This window comes from Bombyx mori, chromosome 22 (assembly GCF_030269925.1).
Source record: "Bombyx mori chromosome 22, ASM3026992v2".
Taxonomy (NCBI): domain Eukaryota; kingdom Metazoa; phylum Arthropoda; class Insecta; order Lepidoptera; family Bombycidae; genus Bombyx; species Bombyx mori.
In genome coordinates this window covers 4,644,869-4,668,376 of record NC_085128.1, presented here as the reverse complement: position 1 = coordinate 4,668,376, position 23,508 = coordinate 4,644,869, and the positions used below count along the sequence as shown (strand labels likewise).

Here is a 23,508-nt window from a genome sequence, read left to right as displayed (position 1 = left end):
GATTTCTAGTAACTTATGTTGAAAAAGTCGTTATCGTCGCGCCAGCAAGTCGCGTCGTCGCTTAATCGATTCCGTGATTCGACCAAAGAAAATATAGCTAAGTTTTAATTGTTGCCAGTTGTGTATAAAACATTAGTGTATCACTATTTTTGCGTAATACAATACACATTAATATGCACGATCAGCAAATTTGCGTAAAAGACTTTTACCAAGCAAGCTTAATTTTAAAATAAGAACATTAAAGATAGAATAAGGAAACGGTATTACTACTCTTAAGAACGTGCACTGAAAGAAAATGAACTCATTACGATAATAATGTTTACGCGCGGTGTTTGTGCGTTTTCTAATTAATAAATAAAACTTAAGCAAACACGAAACGGCATGCGTGACTTCATTCCCTTTTGCCACCGAAAGTCAAAAATTAAGAAATTCGGGGTTGTAATATAAACGAATTACAAAAATACGGTCATTATTTAGATGAATATCAATTATTTAATTTTTATGTGACAGGGTTTCAGCTTTCGTTGAAAACAGAGTGGAAAGGTTATTAATGTTTATTGGTGTCACGTTCCACTGAAAGGGTCGCAAGGTCGATAGAAATATTCGTTACATACGAATTACAATTATTGGACATGTCCTCTTTTTAATTTATTAGATTCACAATTTCTATTTATTTGCCATTTTATTTAGAAATACATAAAATTACATCTAACTAGAAAATTCACCGTCAATTTTCTAGTTACTAGATGTAATGACGTATTGTACGTAATTGTATTCACGGTCAATTTTCTATTAAAGGTTTAATACTACTGGGACAAAGAAAATAATGTGTCGATTGGCTTAGAAAATTCTCGAACGTGAACTCGCGAGTTTTCTAAGCGGATTGATTCACAAAATTCACAAACTTTAGCTCGGCGTTGGACTGGGTTTTAGTTTTGCCGCCATATTGTTTTAATGATTTTTTTTGTAGCTTCGGCCGCGGCGTCAATATTTGAATTAGAGTATTTTTAATTTTAGTTTAACGAGGAGTATGTAACTGTATGTTATCATGACTTTTGCCGGTATACTTTGTTTACATTTCGAACACAAATTAAACAAGTTATAGCATATTTTGATACGCGCGCTCAACATGAAAGTGACCATTACGGTTGAGGATCAAAATGAGTTAATCAGACAAACTGAATTGCTTTAATGTCACCTATCCTCCAGACAGATTTATAGCTATAGGAACTACGAATAAATTATAGGAATCAGTTTGTCACTCGCATGTGTTTTCATAAGACAATTACATAAAAATATCATTCTGTTATGCAAATCAATGTTGCTAAATTTTTTTTAAAGTTTTCCTAAAATTATTGTTTTTTATTTGGCATTGTTAAATATGCGATTACAATGAGAGAATAAAAGCGTAAAATTCTTTCAAAACTTTACAGTATACAATAATTACTGAAAATGTGAAGCCAGTATCATGGTCATGTAGAGATCCGTTTCCTTTTTTTATTAGCTATATTAGGCGAACGAGCCACCTGATGTTAAGCGGTCACCGAAGTTGATATACACCAAAATGTCAATGTGCATCTTCTACTTCAAACCGGAACCTTCAAACAGTAAGATGGTAGGTTACACAACCTCAAGGGACCCCGACATGCCCTACCACTTTAGAATTAGAGCCGTTAGTTTGGAAGTAAATTTGTTAACAGTGTTAATACAGAAGTAGTGACAGTAGGTAGAAAAAGGTGCCTAGTTTAGGATTATTTTCCGATTTTAGTAACCCCATAGTGTATTTCCCGTTTGCTACCGTCTTGGTTGGTCATAATTATCGGTCAAAGCGATAAAACGAGTTTTATTGATACAAACTACGTTATGCTAGATATAAAATATTCATTCGTATATTTTATAGTTCGGAGGGCGATGTTCCCTCTTGCGGGACGGTCTGCCATTTGTAAATGGATTTTAAAATTAAAACCCTTCTCCTAAGGGACCGTCTGTAACGTTTGATCACGTGCACGTTTCGGTGTGCTGACCAAGTATTAAATTGAGATTAATCCATTTTACAATTTATGTGGTATACCATAGTAGTAGTATAATGTATAATGCGTATAATGTTATGCTAATTGGGAACTATACTGCCGGATCTTCGTAGTGGGTCGTGATTCGATCCGGTGGTAGTTCAGCGAGTTTCTAGTTGCTTGCTCATTTGCTAACTCTACCCTTTGCTAGGGGTTGTGTTAGCAAGTTCTCCCAGGTTGAGCCCCGTGAGCGAACCTACTAAAGCTTGTATAGTTCGAACAACCCTTCGAACCTACCAGCGATTAAATAATGAAAAAATATATAACTATATCTAGACTTAAAAGTAACTGAATTTCAGTGATGTAAATATGTACATATATAAGAAATGATCGGCTGAAGATTCAATCCCGTCCCAGTAAAAGATTGCGCCGAAAATATTTTCAAATAAAAACTAATTGCTACCTGATGCCTATAGTATTTTATATAAACACTAGCGACCCGCCCTCGCTTCGCTTCGGAAACTGTAATTTATTATTGATTTCTCCACTATTTAATGGATGTTATTATACATATAAACCTTCCTCTTCAATTACTCTATCTATTAAAAAAAAACCGCATCAAAATCCGTTGCGTACTTTTAAAGATATAAGCATACATAGGGATATGGGGACAGAGAAAGCGACTTTGTTTTATACTATGTAGTAAAGTACAATAAGTTGTTGAATTCGTTAATGAATTAGTAGCTGTGTACAGTAATAGCTATTAATGTTCTCTGTTGCTCATGGGAGTCTCAATGCCAGGGACACAGTCGAGCAGCTGTCTTATCTAGCTGCAGCTAAGTCATAGCACTCGAGAAGTGGAGTGCTCATTCTGAAGCCGAATGGTACGTGGTAAAAAAAAACCGTGGATGAAGGTGATGGGTGGTGCAATGGTAGAAAGGAGATGAAGTTATCAACTCGTAAAATTCCTCTGAACACTGTATTATATATGAGCTAGCTATCCTTATAAGCTTAGGGAATTCATGTGAATTCGTACAGCATTACTAACCAACACACTGCTATATATTCATTTATTTATGTTTGAGAGATTACTCGTGGCATGGAGTCCTTTCCAGTTTTACCAGGGCAGGTGGGCGAGCGAGGGCTCAGCCAGGAGGGGTGGAATTTGCTAAAAGCTACCCAAGCGCCTCCAAAGGACACCTAACAACTCAAGAGTTGTTGCTTCGCGAATGAATCTACTACTGGATCGGAATCGCGACTCGCTGAGAAGATCCGGCGAGAAACTCAGCGGGTTGATTTTTCGGTTAGGTGACGCCATATATTCGTAACGTCTCAATAACTTTTAAGATTCAAATGGCCTAAATAACAACACAAGTCCTCCTATAAATATGTAACGTAAATTAGAAACGAAAATAAAAGTCAAAAGATGGGATATTAACATAAATATGGAATTTTATTACCGGTTCCTGCTTCGCGTGTCCGTAGAAATAAAGGTTAGGTAGTACATTTTTATTGTTTTCCCCGATGAGATTAAAGCACGTAAAGTATTCTTGTGTGTTGTTATACTTCATTCTTGAATCGAATTGGGCATTGCAATATATTACCACATCGAAACTAGTCGAAGCTATAAGTCTGACTTGAAGCTCAACTTAAGTAAAACATGTTAACGCTAAGACGTCTAATTGTAATTTGAAATTGATGCCGTTTTTATAAACGTTTTTCACTGGTGGTAGGACCTCTTGTGAGTCCGCGCGGGTAGGTACCACCACCCTGCCTATTTCCGCCGTGAAGCAGTAATGCGTTTCGGTTTGAAAGGTAGGGCAGCCGTTGTAACTATACTTGAGACATTAGAACTTATATCTCAAGACGGGTGGCGTATTTACGTTGTAGATGTCTGTGGGCTCTAGTAACCACTTAATACCAGGTGGGCTGTGAGCTCATCCACCCATCCAGGCAATAAAAAAAAGGAGAGCAAATTTTTTAAAATATATTTTGTTCATACTACTTTGTACTGTTGTCTTTTCTGCTGCAAAGCAGTCATATGTTCCGGTTCGATGGGTTGAACAGTTGTTAAATAAAAAATTGAGAACTCAACCTCATGTCTCAAGGTAGTGGCGACATTTGTGACGTCGGCTCGGTTAACCTCTAAAAAACCAGCTGGACTGTGAACCCGTATGCTCCTCTACAGCTACACAAAAAGAACATAAAATGATCATCATAAATCTTCGTAGTCGTCTGAACAGTTAAGTTCGAAAACAGACCTAAATCAAAATCCCTACGCATTCCCGTTTGAACTCATACGTCCAACAAAGAGGTTGGGTTCGCACGATAAAGGGATTAAAATTTGCAAAATTTATGGTTGAATTAAGGCCTGAGAGGGTCTAATCGTGTTAGGTACAAACTACGCTTTATAATTTATCGTAATGCGAACATGTTACATTTGTCGATTAGAAAACTTTGCTGTTAACGCAAATACAGATTGTTCCTATTATATTCAACTTTATATATGAGTCGACTATTATCAAAGCCGGCAATGTGACTTTTGGACAATTATTGGTAAATCAGAAAATTATTGACTTAGTATTCCATTGGCAGTCACAAAACTCTTTTGAACGACATCTTAGATAAATAACAGGTTAAGTATTAACCTTTATTTAATGCAGGTTTTGAACCGTATTATTCGAAGGAGACGATTATATTCAAATCAATCTGTATTGACATATCAAAAAAAATTTTTTGTCCAAATGCACAGATTGCCACCTTTGATAATAGACGACTCATATGTAATAGTCAGTTCAAATTCCAGTAATATTTCGGAAGTTCTCAATGATTAGTTCCGAATGAAATACATTTAGGTATTTTTCCCGAAATTAACTGCAAGAACGACAACATTTATATGACTTTCCGTCGCAAAACAATCATCCGGTCTGTTTTGTAGATTTCAAATGAGTTATAATATGCTAATTGTCTATTGGTTCCGGTAGCTACTTAATACCAGATAGATCTTGATTTTATTTGTTCATATATTAAAATATACTAGTACCAAGTTGTGTATACCATTTCAATTTCAAAATAAAACAATTACAGACTCGAAAAATATTCAGAATTTTGGCAGAATCTCTTTTCTTTTTCACACTTATAGAGAATATAGAGAAGGAGTGCTAATATTTTATTAAATTATGCATAAAAAATAGGTACATAAAATCCATTAAAAAAGCATTACGCACACTACTATGTATTTGACACACACGCACATTTACTCTTTGTTTATTGTCAAACTTTTCTCATTGCTTATAGTCTGTGGTCAAATTGAGAATAGATTAAATATTGTCTTTATTAATATTTCTCTTAAGTGTACATAGCCTTAGCTAAATCTGTGATTATAGAAGTATAGAAGTACAAACTTGTAATTTTAATTAATTATATTCGAATTTCGACTACCAGACCACTAGTAAAACATAAATTGGTATTTCTCACGACTAGATGTAGGGACTAGAGACAAAGGGATTGAGATATTATACCATGTTATTTCTTCACATTTCAACCACTTAGAAAGATATTTTACTTATCTAGAATAAGTACATGTTCCAACACGAACCTCACGCAAGTTGCATGACTACGAAAACACCGGAATTCTTACTAAATAGGCTACGGCTGAATTAAGAAAATTGCTACTAAAATGCTACTAGTAAATACATTTTATTTTAATAGTTTGATTATTTAAGTACATAAGCAGACGAGCTTACGGTCTAATATGTTCTAATAGATTATTTAAGCTTATAAACCTGGGAGTACCTAGATCCAGTGTATAGCGATTATTATCTTTAAGCGCGCGTTATATGGTATAACAAACAAATATTAAAAGAGCTTGGCGATCGCAATATTCTAATACAGTACTCAAAGAACACTGCTGCCGTTCTTTTGTGAATCCTTTAGTAACTTTACGACACCCACGGGAAGAGATAGGGCGGTGCTATTCTAGGACACACAGTCAAACATAATGTTTAAGTTTATTACGCACCCAAGCACTTCATAGGGTTTCAGAATTAGGTTATCTAAATGGCGGCAAACGTAAAACCATTTAGTCCCACTTGCTAAATCCTCGGTGTTCCGGTCCTTCCTATAATACGGGTAATTTGTAACGGGCTTCAGTACTAAAAAGGGTTTTACATGCGCAGTGATAAGAATGATTCGTTATGTACATTTTAGGTCTTGCGTTGTAACAGTTTATCGGTTGACCCATTTCGAAATGTTGCTTCATTGAACATAAATGGTAGTGAAATGAGGAGGTTTTCAATTTATGACTCATTCGGTGGTACAGTATTTAATGCTCCTGACTGTAGCACCGAGGGTCGTGAGTTCGATTCCCACGTCGAGCACACATTTCTGTTATGAACAGGTTTGCTTGTTCATTGTCTGGGTGTTTATTATCTATATATGTAAGTATTTAAACGTCAGTCTCTGGTATCCATAACACAGGGAATCCTAATTTGGGGCCGAATGACCGTGCGGGATTTGTTCCCACTTATTTATTATACGTTCTTCACACTAATTGGGAATTGAATGAAATTTACTACTTATAGCCTACTCGTATATATCGACAAGATAGCTCTTGTACGGTGCATTAAAGTTTCGGTACAGATATAAGGCAGGATTTTTTTTAATGAAACGCTATAATTCTGTGATCAAGTTTCTAATGTAATCCTGAAAAAAACTAGCCGTTTTACGGTGTATTACAAATTGCAATATTTCAAGAAAGGCAGTACCTAATCTTAGTAAAAATACGTGTCTATCATAGGAGAGATATTTATGGTAGACGGCGATTTCGCTTCGCTCGTTTTGTAGTTGATATCAATATCTTACTGACCATACTTACCTAATAGAACTTGAATGACTATGACTATGTTAAATGAAAATGAAAATGTCGCATGTTTGTGGTTGGGAACGTAGTATGTATTGTAGTTTCTTTTTCTGTATTTTAAATATAATACGGACTGTGTTCACGTGTAATGATATTGCTAACGGCATATTCATAGGCCACGCCAGTCAGATATATCTCTTCTTAGTCGCATACTTCATTGCTGAAGGTCGTGTCCCTGAAAGCCCTTCGTGGCTCTTTGTACCATCAGCTTCCATTTCCTTCGGTTTTCGCCTTCCCTCAGGGCAACAGAGAGTCCAGTGAGCGCAGTTATCTGATCTGACCAACGGTTTGGTGGCCGGCCGGCGGGTGTTTTCCCTTCTACCTTGCCCACCACAGTCAATTTTTCCAGATTATGTAGTGGCCGCTGAGCAATGTGACCAAAGTAACCAAACGTAAAACGTAACCAAAAGTAATCAGATATATAAACGTTCGTATTAGTTACAAAATGAATTTTAATTTAATTAAATGGTTCACCAAGACATTAGTTTGTTCTAACAACATGGGAGCCATTCTTCGTGTCCTCATTGACTATTGATTTAATTACAAATCCTTTCAAATGTAACTAATACTATATAACACCGACCCGAAATATATAAGTCTAAATTTAAACACGGCTCCATTAATGTGGTAATACCTAAAGGGCTTAACAACTCGAATTCGAGATTCAATGGTATCAAGGAGTCAAGGCTGCGTTTAATTTAAGCCTAAACTTCTATCCAGGCCGATTGAATTGGCTTGTATGTTTAACGTACAACCACAATTTTGAATTTTTTAAACGAATTAATGGAGAGACAGAGAATCTATATATTAATACGTGAAGCAAAAACTTTGTATCCCTTTTTACGAAAATTGCGCGGACGGAGGAGTATGAAATTTTCCACACTTATAGAGAATATAGAGAAGAAGTGCACAATGCTAATATTTTTTTAAAATAATGCATAAAAGATACATTAAATCAATAAAGAAAAACTTACACACACTACATACCATGTATTTGACGCACACACGCATGCATACTATTTATTGTCAAACTTTTGCTCTTGGCCTCTGTTGTCAAATTGAGAATAGATTAAATATTGTTTGCCTTTGTTAATATTTTTTATAGTGTAGTCTTGGTGAAATTTGTGATTATAGAAGAATAAAATACAATCATAAGAGTGTACAAACTTACAATTCCAATTAATTATAGTCGAATTTCGACTACTGCGGGACCTCTAGTACACTTTATTGCACACCAAAACACAATATACATTCAAAAACAGTTAAAAAGCAGATACATTTGTATAATAGGCAGTCTTATCGCTAAAAGCGATCTCTTCCAGACGATCGTTTAATTTACAAAAATATATATGTATATATATACCGTTTACATCTAATATGAAATAACTATTTAAATAATTAAACCTTTACTTATCTCCTAATTAAAATTTGCAGTATCCATGGTCGGGACGATTAGGTACAATCGTCTTATTAATTTCTGTTGCCAAAAGAAGGCGTCCCGTTTTGAAAAGTGGAACTGTTATCGAATAATGACAGATCGTACGAGTGATGTAGGTGGCAATGGACCGGTCGCACTGGAAATCTATTGGAGAGGCCTATGTTCAGCAGTGGACGGCGATAGGCTGAAATGATGATGATGATGATGTACGAATGAGACACTGCTTCGCGATCGTAATAGACATGATGACGTCATCCAACCGTGCGGACTTACGATATGCTGATAGTCTTGAGAGGCTATTTCACCGTCGCCGTAATATATAGGTGAGCTCACGAGGCTCAAACCGGAGTGCTGCTAACACTGGCCCTAGCAAGAGCAGTGCTTCGCAGAATCTACCACCGGATCGAAAACGCGACCCACTGGGAAGATCCAGCGAGAAACACAGTGGGGGGGAGGTTGAATGTATACCTGAAGTGAATAGCTTTCGGAAACATGCGAAATTTTTAAAAGATAAAACATTAATCTTACTGTCCATACGGAGCGCCGTTTGTCCGGAAATGTATTGAATGTGGCATTATATTAGACCCTGAACTTCGTAGTGGCAATAAACTCTTGGGAAAGTTGGTTCTTACATAATTTAATACTACACAGCTTAGTTGCTCACATTCTATTGTTGTGAGATCCGATTTCATCATTGTTAACTTTAATAACCAAACATAGAGCTGAAATTACAGTAGCACTCTGAAGATGTTAATTTGTATCTTAACAAAAACGTTAAGTGTCGTATTTGCCATTTTATGTTTCTTTTGAACCTGAATTAATCTCAAATTGCGAGACTTAACGCCGATCGCATTAACAAAGGCTCAGGATAATCTTTTTAAAATTAGCTCGAATAAATCGCTAGGGGTCTTCAAATATTTTACATCAGATTTAAATAGATATACTTAGGTGAACATTTTTGATTGTGAAATATTATATATGGTTTTTTTATAGGCTATAATGAATGAACGAGCTCACGGCCCACCTGGAGTTAAATGATCACCTAAGCCCATAGATATCAACCACATTAATGGTGCCACTCACCTTGAGACATGAGTTCTAATTCTAATTTGTTTAGTACAACGACTATCCCATCCTTCAAACCTCATATAAATATTAGCCTATCCATTAAGTACATGTATTTTCTGCACGGATACCAAGTTTCAAGTCATTCGGATGCACGGTTCAGTAGTTATACCGGAACATCCGTAAAAACCACTGTAAATTTATATATTAGTTTAGATTTGCTGTAACTAGGCACACAAGGTCACGGCTTCCCTGGACTAGGTTTAAGTGATTACCGGAGACTATAAACATCGAACCTGAATATCGACATTCAACTTGGGATATTTGGTCGAAGTCTATTTTGTCTAAAGCTCCCACTTAAAGAACAAGAATAAACAAGATAGCTAGTTCTATCCTGCCGATTGACCCTAGTTTCAAAAAATTGAATACGACACCTTTTAACTCGTTCGATGCTTAAGCTCAAATGTTATATTCATTAATTTTTTGATATTCTATTCGTACAAGAAATAATAAATAGTAAATTTTCTAAAAAGACCGAAATGAGGCGGGGCGCGGAGGGTATTTAAGGCCCTCTAAATTATAAGGATCCAGGTATATATTTTTTTCTATCGGCACCCAAATTAAACTTAATTATAATTCAAATCGATATACCTTTATAGTGGGTTGTTAAGATAAAAAATATACTACGAATTTAAAGATGGGTAACCTTTTTATCACAGTTTTAATGAGTTTTTTTTTTGTAAATGTCTTAGAAAATACTTTAAAGACCAGAGAAGGAATGGTTACGATATTTTAAGTGAAATGTATTAATTTTATCTTAACGAGAAGACTTAATCTTAATTTGGTAAGTGAATCAAATAAATACAGTCTGGTCATAAATACTGTTACAGTGAATACATCCTTTTTTAACTTATAGTACATATAATGATCATTTATTGCTGTAGTATGCTTTACTATAACACATGATATTTGTAATAATATGAAGCTTATTAGAAATGATCTCCATTCTCATTAATCCTTTAAACCTAATGTTGTATATTATAATTTGAAGCAGCACATACTTTCTCGATAATAAATGCCATTTACATATGTACTGTATCGATGTGCATTAAGAAGTAATAAAAAAAAAATTTTTGGAAACAAAAGTAGACTATCTTACATTAAAGTACATACTGCTATAGTCCAACTTGGACTTGAATTATTATTAAGGCGAGCTTTAAATTATCTTTCATTTTCTACTCAATAATTACAAAGGTATGCAAAGGCCCGGTATACGCACAAAAAATAAACAACCGTATTTCCACGTGATAAGATAAAAATTTATTTGATTCTAAGATGAATCAATTACATTGGAATCATTGTTGTGAAACCGGTTTCTGCCCTGCCTCGAAGATTGATTGGGTTAAGGATGGCTTCTGAGTGTAAATTATTAGGGCCGTTTCAAAAAGAACGATTTGCTTCAAAAGAATTATGTTGATATAGCTTGTGTAAAATTTCTCTAAACCGCAGTGAGATTTGATTTTCTTCGTATTTAATTTGCGCAACTGAGGAACCGCGTCTACGTCAAGGAGAAGATGAAATAGCCTCTCAAAGCTATCAGCATAGGAAGGAAAAAAAAAGAAAGAGGAATCACAGGATTTTCAAGGTGTGTGGCGCATTTACGTTGTAGATGTCTATGGGCTTCAGTAACCACTTAACACCAGGTGGGCTGTGAGCTCGTCCACACGCCTAAGCAATAAAAAAATAAAAAAAATACGATTCTCAATCATTTAGTTGCGGTTAATTAACTAGGGCAATGTGATTAAAACTAGATGACTTTTATTTAACCTTACAAACACCTTAGTTGTTCGTACCTACGAGAACCGTAAAATATTCAAAACTTTTGAAATAATATTGTGGCAGTAAAAAATGCGAGAGTTTTAAATATTTGTATGCCTCGCAAAATCCAAAAAAATACTATATGACAGTGTGTCAAAATATTTTGCAGGATTATAATTATTAATTACACACACACAGTACATATATAGGAATATCCAAAGTATCACTGCACAATGTGATCTATGGGATTAAAGTTAAGAAAAAAAAAAAAAAAAAAACGATTTTCTTCTAAGGCAACGAAAATTTACGTAACTTGGAGTTTTTCCGCGTTAAGTTGATGGGGTTCCAGCCGGCGTTGCTTACTTTGAATTCAATCCCGTGTTTCGAGTTTTATGGAGGCAATATATTGTGTGTGCAGAACAAACTGTCGGGGTTCAGGGACTAATAGAATATTTTGTATTTTTATTTTTTAAGTTCGAATGAGATACAAATTTCCTTTCCCTGGGGTAAATACGTATTAAACTTACTTTGAGTTAGGAGTTCAAGATTACTAATTTTACAAGAAACACGTAATCTATCCTATGTTAAGAAAAACAAGTATTTATGGTTCACTATTTTGGCGATAATGCCTTACACATAAAAGCTAGGTATAATATGCTCTTGCAGGCTTTTTTTTTGGCTTTTTTGTAAACATTTTCATTATACATTATATATAACTCCAACGGTTTTTGCGACGCACGCCAGAATAGCTCGCAGATGGCAGATTTTTTCCTATTTACTTGACAACAAACATACATACATCCATACATTCTTATAAATTTTGCGCGTTTATAATATCAGTAGGATTGGATTTTAAAGTCGATGTGTGTGTGTATGTATGTTCCCTATTGTCTGAGGCAAGTTTGTTAGCAATCTGATCAGTCAAATCAAAGATTTACTAAGAAAGCGGACTGGTTTGATTACTATTAAATACATTAGGAATTAAGATAAGTTCAGCTATTTTATTTCGAAAAACCCCCAATTGCTAATTCGTTTTATATGGCCACATATATATTATTGCATATCGTATGTATCATGATATCATTCCCAATTTCTAAACAAAAACAAAGTTATACCTTATTATTATACCGCATAATTTGAAATGATCCAACTAAATGTTTTATTTTTAGTTTGGTATAAGTATATATAGTTTATTTAGTAGTTTTTTTGTTAAATAAATTAATGTTTAATTATTTTAGCACTAGATTTAGATTTAATGACGTCAATAATGAGTTTATTATTATATAGAGATGTTATTTTGTGGATGATCTTTGTTTGTAACGGAATGTCTCAACCAATATAAAGATATGTATCAAAAATAAAAATTTGCAACAATTTTTTGATAAAAATAACATTGTGTATTTCTAAACAACATAGATAAATGCGGTATGGAACGTAAATACATAGCCAACGTGGTTATAACAACAAAGGCAATTTACCGTGACGACGAATAAATCCGAAATCTGTTTGTCCTTCATCAGATCGAACCAAACAAGAGAAAAATCATTTCAAAACTCGGTTAGTTTTGTAAACTTTTAAATTATTTTGTTCGCTTCTTGGCTTTATAGTCGCAGTCCAATGAATGGGTCGTGTACCGAATACATATCTATAAATCTATGAATGAGACTTTGAATTTGATATATCATCGCATGATGTTACAAACAAAGAAATTTTCCATATCCAACGACTCCAAGTTGGAGTTTTCTCCTTTTTTTCTTCTTTCGTTGCTAGATGAGTGAGGTCACGGCCAGACCTTTGACGAGCCACTGATACTTTCATTGACTACTATTTTATTTATACAATGTAATGAAATTGTTGTTTATTTAAATTTAGAACAAGAACGTCTTATGTCAAATCACCAAACAAAATTGTGTGTGCGTATAGATGTAAAATCAAAACTTAACGAAAATGCAAAGTATGTAACTGAAGCTATCAATGTGATTCCTGTGTTTTACTGTTGTAAAATATGTGTTATTTTCTATATTGCTTGCAGTTTTATTGTAATTAGAATAAGCGATCAAATTCAATATACTTTTACCGATTTTATCCTTTGTTTATTATATCGTTGGGCATGGGCGGCCGATTACCTAGCCGTTGGTGTGATCAAGTAACCGCTCTAACTGGGTTGCCCAACCGCCATTCGAGCAGCGGAGGACCGGACGAGATGGAAACAGCTCACGAGACAGGCAACGGTCAAGTTTCAGGGACACGACCTTCAGCAATGAAGAAAGCGACGAAGAAGAAGAAGGGCATGTTCTTAATCATGTCCATGATTCGTAAAATATCTATTTCTGCAGTACTGTCTGGCAACAGTTTTAGTTAAAGTTGCTCGCAACCCGTCTGCTCCCCTTGAAACTGTTATTTACGGACTTTACGGTGTCTGCCCATCGATTTTATCCACCTTTCCTACTTCCCGTGGAAATAGGAGTTACTTATTAAGTTTTAAGATGTATTTTTGTGAAATTTCCTATAAAATCTATATTTGATATTGGAACGTTTTTCGTTTTTAGCGAAAATAGAAAGACCAGTGCATGGTTCACCATATTTAGACACGAGGCCCAAGTCTGGGTGACATTTGAATTAAGGTTATCAGAACCTTGAAAAGGGAAAGATTAATTGCTTTCCAATAGAATGAGATAGATCGGGGACATCGCTCCTGTTGGATTATATAGGTACATGTACGCCAGTAATTTACGATTCGGTAGCCTACCATTTTGTTTCCTTACCCCTGACTAATATCGTCCCGAGTACTGACATTATAATATCATATGTAGCTAAATGTGGTTTTCCCAGAAATGCTGTTATAACCGGTTCTCAAACGCTACGGATATATTATAATGCTTAATGCAGAGAGCAGAGATATAATGACGATATTTATATGAATGATCGGGTCAATTATCCGATGAACCTTGAGCCAAGTGCAGGAATAGAACTTCCATTAAAAGATTACTTCCTTCGCCTACGTCTGTTACTTCAGGTAGTTTTCGCACGTCGGTCCCAGAGCACGATTCCGACTAATCAAATCCTTGTGAAATACAACCAGACAAACTTTGGATGTGATTCGAATTTCAGAAATTGGTAATTAAAATATTGAAATTTATTTGTCTTTAAAATTATGAGAACGGTCAGTTCGTTCTTTGTCGCCTATTTAGGTATTTTAAATAGGACATTGACCACTGCCCGTGAACATGTCTTCTTACATTTCTTTTGTTTCTTTACGAATCACACCTGTCAAGTGTACCTCTTAGATTATGTCCAGTTAATATAGGTTATATTAACTGGTGGTTTATTAACTGTTTAGTATCGCTGAAAGTGCGCAAATGTGGGAAAATGAAACAAAACCGCTGAACGTAACTTCTCGGGATCCTCCAAAAAGTCCACTGAAAAAGTCTCCACTGAAGAAGAAGTAGTACTGTCTTCCAATGCAACTTTTACAGCCTATAAAGATAATTTTGGCGTAATGAATTAATTCAGCTACAATTCATTCTAACACTTTACCAAAAAATTACTTTACATGATTTACACTATAATTTCACGTTCACAAATTCTTCAACGCCAATACCGATTTAAGGCTTAAGAAAAACTTACGGTCTTTGGTATCCTTCGGCGCCGCGACGCTTCCCGCCACTAAAGCACCAAGAACGAACACAGTTATCACCTGTAACGCCATATCTGCACTACATACATTAATCTGGATAAATGGCTTTATATACAGTTGACCGTGACCACCTACTGACCGTCGTTAGCGTCGTCACGACCTTGCCAGTTGAATTAGCGGCGGTACCATATGATTGTCAATGAGATTAATCCCATTGTGCGGGATACGTCCTGTGGATAGACCTTTGTTTTAGAGTCCTTCACTTTTGTTTATTTTTCGTTTTAATGAAAAAAGTTATGTTCTGTCGTTTGCTTTTGTCAAGTTAGAATGTGTAGGCACATGTGCGGTGGGATTGACAAATGAAAACTCAGATGATAAATTCGCTGTGTAGGGGTGTTGAGCAGTGGACTGGTTAGATCAAAATAGTTTTCGAGAGGCCGTGTAATGAATGAATGTATGTCTGAAAATTGAAATGATTTAAAGTGTGAAGCTAACGACATCGTTTTTTCCCTACCTATGCTGATAGCTTTGAGAGGCTATTTCAGCTTCGCCCTAACGTGTAGGTGAGCTCGCGGGACTCAAACCGGAGTGTTGCTAACACTGGCCAAATCTACCACCAGATCGGAAAGGCGACCCACTGAAAAGATCCAGCGAGAAACTCAGTGGGTTGTCTGTGGGCTAATTCGCTCGTCGAGCCCTTTGTCGCAAGCGACGGGTTCGACGAGGACGTTGACCGGTCCCTCTAAGATGATACTATATGACACCCACGATCGCACTAAAAAATAATGAAACAACTTATTTTTGTTTTTGTTGTTGACATTTATGTACTCATTTATTTAACAAACAAAATAAAAACGATAACATCGAAATCCTATTTTTTTTTTCTCTAAACTCATTTGCATGTGACAAACCTCCAACCATTTAAGCCATTTTCAGATAACTTCAAATAACGTACGAATTAAAAGTTACGTGAATCGTCTTAATCAAACACGTTTGCTCCAAGTTTTAATTAAAAACGTTTATTTACCGAATTCCAACTGCATTTGTACACGTTTCGTATTAAATTACCGAGACCGGCCGGTGGGGTAGTAGGAAGAATATACGTAGGTATAGGGTAATGCTATGCTCGTCCAGCCGAATCGATACAGATGCGTCTTCGTTACTACTGTTGTGAGGGAATGATAGCCCCTAAGTGCAGCACCCCGCCACGACGCAAATGCCATATAAAGCGCTTTACGCTGAATTGTTTAAATACATTATTCAGGGAAGCTACTTCATGAACCTGTTTAGCAGACCGCTTTTCCTATTCCTATACTAATATTATAAAAAGGAAAGATTTGTTTGTTTGTTTGTATTGAATAGGCTCCGAAACTACTAATCCGATTTGAAAAATTCTTTCACTGCTTGGAAGCTACACTATTCTCGAGTGACATAGGCTATAATCTTCTTTGAAAAAAATGAAGGATCCTTACTAAAACTCTAATAATGTAACCCAAGGTGTAAAAAAACTACCTAAAATATTCTTTACATCGCGTGTCTGCGAAAACTATTCATGATAGAATAAAATAATGTACTACGACTTTGTAGAACACAATATTATTTACAAAAAGTGTCGCGACAGTTTTGTTATAGTATTATAGTTATGCCGCAATAAGTGTTCTTTTATTTAAAAAAATAGAAGAACGTCAAATATCGTTGAAATTTTTGTTAAAGACCCGAGCGGAGCCGGAGCGGGCCGCTAGTAGTTAACTAAGTTGTTAGCGGATAGCTTGCAGAGAGGAAGCGGTTGCATTCTCTTACAACGTCGTTCTTATCGGAGAAAAGTAGAAACACTTCTTTTTGTTACATTGTAGAAGTGAACAACCGTTAGTTACGGTTTATCAATAAACCCGGGTATTACCTGATCTGGAATTACATTTAATTTTTGACGTGACAACGTCTTATAATTCGATGAAGCCGGTTGCACGCACGAAAAAACATGACTCATGCGGCGCTACCTCGCTCTGAGGCGTTCCATTTAAGGCTTGAAGTGCAAGCGAGAGCGCGCAACGAGCGACAAAGAGGCACAATCGGCCTCCGCGTTCGGCAGCGTTCGAGATCTGTCTCTCTCCTACTTGAGTGAGCGATGTATCCGCGTGGACAGCTGCTATACAATAATACATTTACACGTTTTGCCAAGTATGAAGTTCAGTGAAAAGTGAATGTGGTGTCAATTGTCCATACAAAATATCTATCAAACAAATAAAATTAAAATATTCTTTTGAAAAATGAAACCATTCCATCAGTATTTTCTAATGACGTTGTCACGTTCAACTAACGTCAGTAAACCGACTTTACAGACAACCGATTTTTTTCAGTACTCGGTAGTACCCTGAATAACGGCTGTATCCTCCGATCCTAATTAATTTTTGTTTACGGCCGAGTGCGGCGTTTACCCGTAAACTTGCTCCATAATTCTGTCGTACCCCGGAAACTCTTTACAAGTTTAACTCCGTGTTTTCAGTGAACTCCCCGATGAGTTTTTGTACGTTTTTATGAGCCCGTATCCCGGAGTGAAGGAATAAATGTATGAACGTCGACATAAACTTAATCCGTACTGGATCGGCACCAGCCAAGGCGTAACCCGAGAGTGTGGGTTTCTGATCTACACTACATATTGTTATATAGCTATGTATTCTGTTCTCAAAAATTTAAAAATAAATTAATTTGAAAATAGGAAAAATTTACTGGGCATTAAATTATTTGAATTAAAGTTTTTTTTTTACTATTATTTATCTGTGGTTGGGTAGTTGAGCTCCACGGACACCATAGATATCGATCGCTTGACATCAAGCCAGAGTCTCTTCTTTATGGTAATGAGAGCTATAAATTCTTTTTAGGAAAGTATTTTTAATTTTGTTTTTGTTTAATGGATCCATTAATGGTATAGTTTTTATGATGCAGCCGTTACCTAACATCTGAAGAGTTGGTAGCGTTCTCTTTTCGATATTTAACAGCTAAAGTTCCTTGTGCATTTATTGCAAGCGATGTGGGTGTATCAGGGTTCGAATTCTGCAGGCCATCATTGTAAATAAATGTGTATTCTAAAACGTGTTTGCGAATGAATTCTAAGAAAAAGGATACATTTTTTGTGAAATGAAAATCGAAGCTGTCAAAATTTACGAGCCTAAATTATTACGAATGGAATATTATCCTGCATATTCCTACCTCCAAGCAATCATTCCGGTTCGATGGGTGGGAAGACCGTTATATCATACGATACAGTTGAGAATCCGACATCGGATCTCAGGTAGTGTCGGAATTCGCGTTGTAAAATATATGGGTTAATCAATTTAAAAACTGAACAATAACACGGTTGTTGACATCAGGTGAGCTAGGCAGCTTCTAGGTAGGTAGGCAACGGCTTGGCTCTGCCCCTGGCGTTGCTGATGTCCTTGGGCGACGGTAACCACTCACCATCAGGTGGGCCGTATACTCGTTTGCCTACAAGGGCAGTAAAAAATAACTTAAAACGTGATGCAATCGATTGTAATTATGTATCAGCTTTTTATTGAAATTGAAATAGCTTAATAAATCGTAGCGTTTCTAGTCGAGGCTAATCCTTAAGGCAACGGTTTTCTTTTAGTATCCTGCGGTACATGAATGAGTCACGTTCGGTATGTGAGTACATATCTCGTATGACTCGGTTTATGGGTTTATATTTGCAGGACTATTATGTGAACGCGTTATGACCCTTCAACGTACCCCGCTAGTTAGGATAAGGGTGTATTCGATTCTTCGCGAATCGTATTATTGCCTATTGTAGTCGTATTGTTTAGTTTTTTTTTTCTTCCGTTGGAATAATAGAACAAAACAGTATTGTAGAAAAATATAGAAATTCAGAATAACTTGAATACAATACTTGAATACAATAGTAAGTAACAATGCTCAGAGCTCAGTCTTAAAATCTACTAAACTACTTCCAAACTTAGGCGTGTCTTAAATAGGATGCTTAAATTATTTAATACAATACTAACGAAAAATTGCTTCATTTTGAATGTTTTACGACAGTAATTGTACCTAGTCCTCTAGTTTGTTTACGAATATGTTATAATCTAACGCTTTTTAGTAGGTTCCTTTATTTTGTAAATAAAGTATGTCAAAAAACTTTTTGAAAATATCACCCCTAAGGGGCTTAAGATAAGCGATGAATATTGTTGTACACGTATATTGACGTTTTTTAACAAAATTTCCCCTAACACGATGAGTATGGGAAGTTTATCACTTAAAAACATGAATGAAATATTAAATCTTCTCATAAGTAGTAAAAAAAATATTATTACATATGAATACTGTATTGGAGAGGCCTATGTTCAGCAGTGGACGGCGATAGGCTGAAATGATGATGATGATGATGAATACTGTAATGTACTTCCAGTACAAAGTAATGATTTTTGCGTGTGAAAGTCGTCGTGGCCTAAAGGATAAGACGTCCGGTGCAATCGTATTTAGCGATGCAACGGTGTTCAAATCCCGCAGGCGGGTACCAATTTTTCTAATGAAAAATGTACTTAACAAATGTTCACGACTGACTTCCACGGTGAAGGAATAACATCGTGTAATAAGAATCAAACCCGAAAAATTATAATTTGCGTCATTACTGATGGTAGGATTCTTGTGAGTCCGCACGGATAGGTACCACCGCCCTGCCTATTTCTGCCGTGAAGCAATAATGCGTTTCAGTTTGAAGGGTGGGGCAGACGTTGTAACTATATCCTAGAACTTACATCTCAAAGTGGGTGGTGCATTTACGTTGTAGAGGTCTACGGGCTCCAGTAACCACATAACACCAGATGGGCTGTCAGTTCGTCCACCCATCTAAGCAATAAAAAAAAACTAGGGCGGGTCTGGGCGAATTTAAAAACACTAATTTCACGTTAAATACTTAAATAGTACACTTCCACACAAAAGTTAATACCGTCGAAGCACATCCTCGCTTTATCGCCGTCCGTTAATTCGTCTCAGCGAGATCCAGTGCACATTGCCTAATCCCATTAGCGTCTCCCTCGTGTGCACTCGCTCAAACTGTCCAAAGACAGGCTTTTTGTTAACTTCAAACTTTGACTATAACGAATCAATAGTATAAAACAAAGTCGCTTTCTCTGTCCCCATATCCCTATGTATGCTTAAATCTTTCAAAATACGCAACGGATTTTGATGCGCTTTTTTTTAATAGATAGAGTGATTGAAGAGGAAGGTTTATATGTATAATAACATCGATTAAATAGTGGAGAAATCAATAATAAATTACAGTTTCCGAAGCGAAGCGGGGGTGGGTCGCTAGTCGACTATAAAATAAGATTCGTTCAAATATGATCGTCTTGTTCCCGAAATCCATCGATAAATTATTCTTATTATTAAATATTTATTTCTTAGCAACTGTTCTTGTGGTTTCTTTTTGTATTGTGATTATTGACTTTTGACTTCAACTTGGATATCCTTTCACGACTTATTTAGTGCCAAATCAATCGCTATCATTAGTTCTAATAAGTGTTCTAATAGTTCTAATAAGTGTAATGCTATAAAAACTAGCGATACAAACTGGGCAGTGTTAAAGTATAAATGAAAGCTTATTCATACTCTGAATTTCTGAAACGTAGTTATAACACATATTACTGTAAATATTTTAAAAGCTGCAACTGTCTACATACTGGTTTTGAATTGTCTACAATAATTATAATAGAAATAATTTAAAAATTGTTTATTTTGTTACAGATTCTTATCTCATACTGGACAATACGTAAGTGATTAAATAGTATTTTCCTTAAAAGGTTTACCACTAATAGTAGCCTTGCTAACCGTCAGTTATCCTATTAAATCAAATATTATCACAAAAATACTTCATTTGTTACTTTCGATTTATCTGCACGTAATTTTAGTGGAGATCGATAGAAATCTGAAAATACGAATCGAAATTAATCTGAAAAAATATATCTATGAGATTTTCCCACTCGTAGACATAATCGAACCGTTTTAATAGTTGATGATATTGCGTAATATACATATAGTTTATGTTTTTTTTAAGATATAACCTTTTTGACGTGACAACGTCTTATAATTCGATGGAGCCGGCTGCACGCACGAAAAAACATGACTCATGCGGCGTTACCTCGCTCTGAGGCGTTCCATTTAAGGCTTGAAGTGCAAGCGAGACCGCGCAACGAACGACAAGGGGCACAATCGGTCTCCGCGTTCGGCAGCGTTCGACATATGTCTCTCTCCTACTTGAGTGAGCGATGCATCCGCGTGGACAGCTGCTATACAATAATACATTTACATGTTTTCGTCCAATATTTATAGGTCCAATATTTATTTATTAATAATTTCCATTTACCTCTTTCTCTATATCCATAAAAATATCTATCAAATAAATACAATTAAAATTTTCTTTTGAAAAATGAAACTATTCCATCAGTATTTTCTTATGACGTTGTCACGTTTAACTATCGTGAGTAAACCGACTTTACAGACAACCGATTTTTTAATTTGTTTCCGACCACAACTCTTTCTCTCTTAATTGTTGCTGTCCTAAAACATGAGATTACACCCCAAAAATGTTATGCATTATCAAAAAAATCGTTTACATATTAACAATATGACAGACTTTTAATAATTATTAAATCATATGGAAAATGGCCGTACGTGCTTGATCCCACGTTGGGCGCCAATTAAACCGCACAGAGCATTTGTAAATAATGTAACAATTCTGAATAAGATTTAATTCATTTACTGTTTTAAATAAAACTGCTGTATATAAGTTTTGTAAACAAATTAATATTAAGTATTATCATTAAAATATAAAAGATACATATAATTAAAAACTTTAAATAATGATAATAAACGACATTAAAATATATTTAGGTGAAAAATATTTTCACAGTTCTTTTTGGCTTGTTTTTAAACAACGTTTAGTCTCCAACTCATAAGAAGGTCCAGAGGCAGATGTCAAATGCGCTGTTCAGACTAGATACGCTCCACTATCAATACTTCAGTCCATGTTGCTATCTACACAGCTGAGGATAGGCAGGAGTGACGCAGGATAATCCAGGAGAAAGTTATTAGAAGACATTGCTATCTACACAGCTGAGGATAGGCAGGAGTGACGCAGGATAATCAAGGATAAAGTTATTAGAAGACACCGTCCAGCGTTGAGGATTATCGACGCAAGGAAGAAGGAGGAGGAGTCTCCAATTTAATAACTCGAAGTGTCTACAGTATTCAAGCATGTAACGCTTGTACGGTTCTATAGAGGCGACAGCATGAAGCTACAAAGTAACCTTGTAAAATGTTTATTGAGAACGGTTCCACGGTACTATCACGAAGAACCTTCCTTCCATATTTTATTGTTTTATAGGCCGTGAATATACCCACTTGATGGTGAATGGTTACTGTCACTCATGGACGTCAGTGTTGCCAGGAACACTTCCAAACAGCTGCTTATATGATAATAATCTGTCGAGATATTTACTAGTAGTAGGAAGTATTGAAAGCCCGCAATAGGGTTAATACTACCTACCTACCTTTCCTATTTTGTCGAAAATCATCCATTCCGATTTAAGGGGTCCGCCAGCCGTTATATAATCCTATTGAGAATTCGACCTCTTATGGTAGGTGGCGTAATTTAATGTGTCATATCTATAAAATTTTTGTAGTTTGACGGCAACGGGAAAATCTTCTAGGGATCGGGTGAAATTACTCGGTAGACCGATGTCCCAAATGTTATTGTTTGGTACTTGTATATATGAAAGCTTGTAGTTAAGGAGATTCTAGCAAATGTCAAATATCATGGGTTCTATTATAGCTACCGTCAAATATTGAATAGCCATTTTACACCAGGTTCGCCCATCTGCGAAAAAAAGCAGAAAAAAGCCGCCACGTACAGCTCGGCGATGACTCATTTTCGTTTATCGAGGGTCAATGGTCTGATATGGGGGCGCGCACCCCTTCGAATTAAAAATACAAAAAATCTCCAGTCATCTCTAGATAATAGATGATTTGGAAATGATAATGAATGTTCGCATTACTTCGGACGCTGTTTGTGTTTGTTCTAAAATTGATTATTTATAAGCCACACTCTGCCTCAGTGTTTTTTTAGGATATAATTAGAATATAAATTTTTGTTGGGTACTAAGATATATTTAGAAAAGGTCTCAAATATATCAAGTTTTGTATTATCTTGAGTGAAGGCTGCTTCACTTTTGAAATCAGCACACTTCACTGCTTCATGGTTGAAATAGGAGAAATCGTCACAACTACGAGTGCGGGCTTACTTTTTGTTTGTTTGAGTAATTAGTGGTGGCCCGGAGGCCTTTCCCGTTTTACCAGGACAGGTGGACGAGCAAGGGATCAGCCAGGAAGGGTGGGATTTGCTAATAGCTACCCGAGCGCCTCCAAAGGAGACTTAACTCGAGAGTAGCTGGTTCGCGACTGAACGTACTACCGGATCGGAATCGCGACCCACTGAGAAGATCTGGCGAGAAACTCAGTGGGCAGATGTTTAGGTTAGGTTACCGGTGTCCTTACTCCTAGTGTTAGAGGTAAAGGCGTCTAATGAAAAAGTTGTTGGATCCGCGAGGATGTG

At 36.0% G+C, this 23,508-nt stretch overlaps 2 protein-coding genes and 1 long non-coding RNA gene across 3 annotated transcripts in view; 1 reads left to right on the top strand and 2 right to left on the bottom strand.

Moving 5' to 3' along the window:
- Window positions 1-15,204, bottom strand: part of LOC732931 (calcyphosphine) — a 57,169-nt gene extending 41,965 nt beyond the window's left edge. Inside the window, exon 1 of the mRNA XM_012695261.4 lies at window positions 14,879-15,204. Coding sequence (XP_012550715.1) covers window positions 14,879-14,960 — 82 coding nt within the window. The 5' untranslated portion in view covers window positions 14,961-15,204. The remainder of the gene's footprint in view (window positions 1-14,878) is intronic.
- Window positions 1-23,508, top strand: part of LOC101745884 (protocadherin-like wing polarity protein stan) — a 214,910-nt gene that overhangs the window by 17,969 nt on the left and 173,433 nt on the right. Inside the window, exon 2 of the mRNA XM_038018928.2 lies at window positions 20,643-20,667. The gene's annotated coding sequence lies outside the window, so the exon portion shown is untranslated. The remainder of the gene's footprint in view (window positions 1-20,642; window positions 20,668-23,508) is intronic.
- Window positions 20,961-23,508, bottom strand: part of LOC134200952 (uncharacterized) — a 98,609-nt gene continuing 96,061 nt past the window's right edge. The window contains exon 2 of the long non-coding RNA XR_009976084.1: window positions 20,961-21,036. This is a non-coding gene — a long non-coding RNA (uncharacterized LOC134200952). The remainder of the gene's footprint in view (window positions 21,037-23,508) is intronic.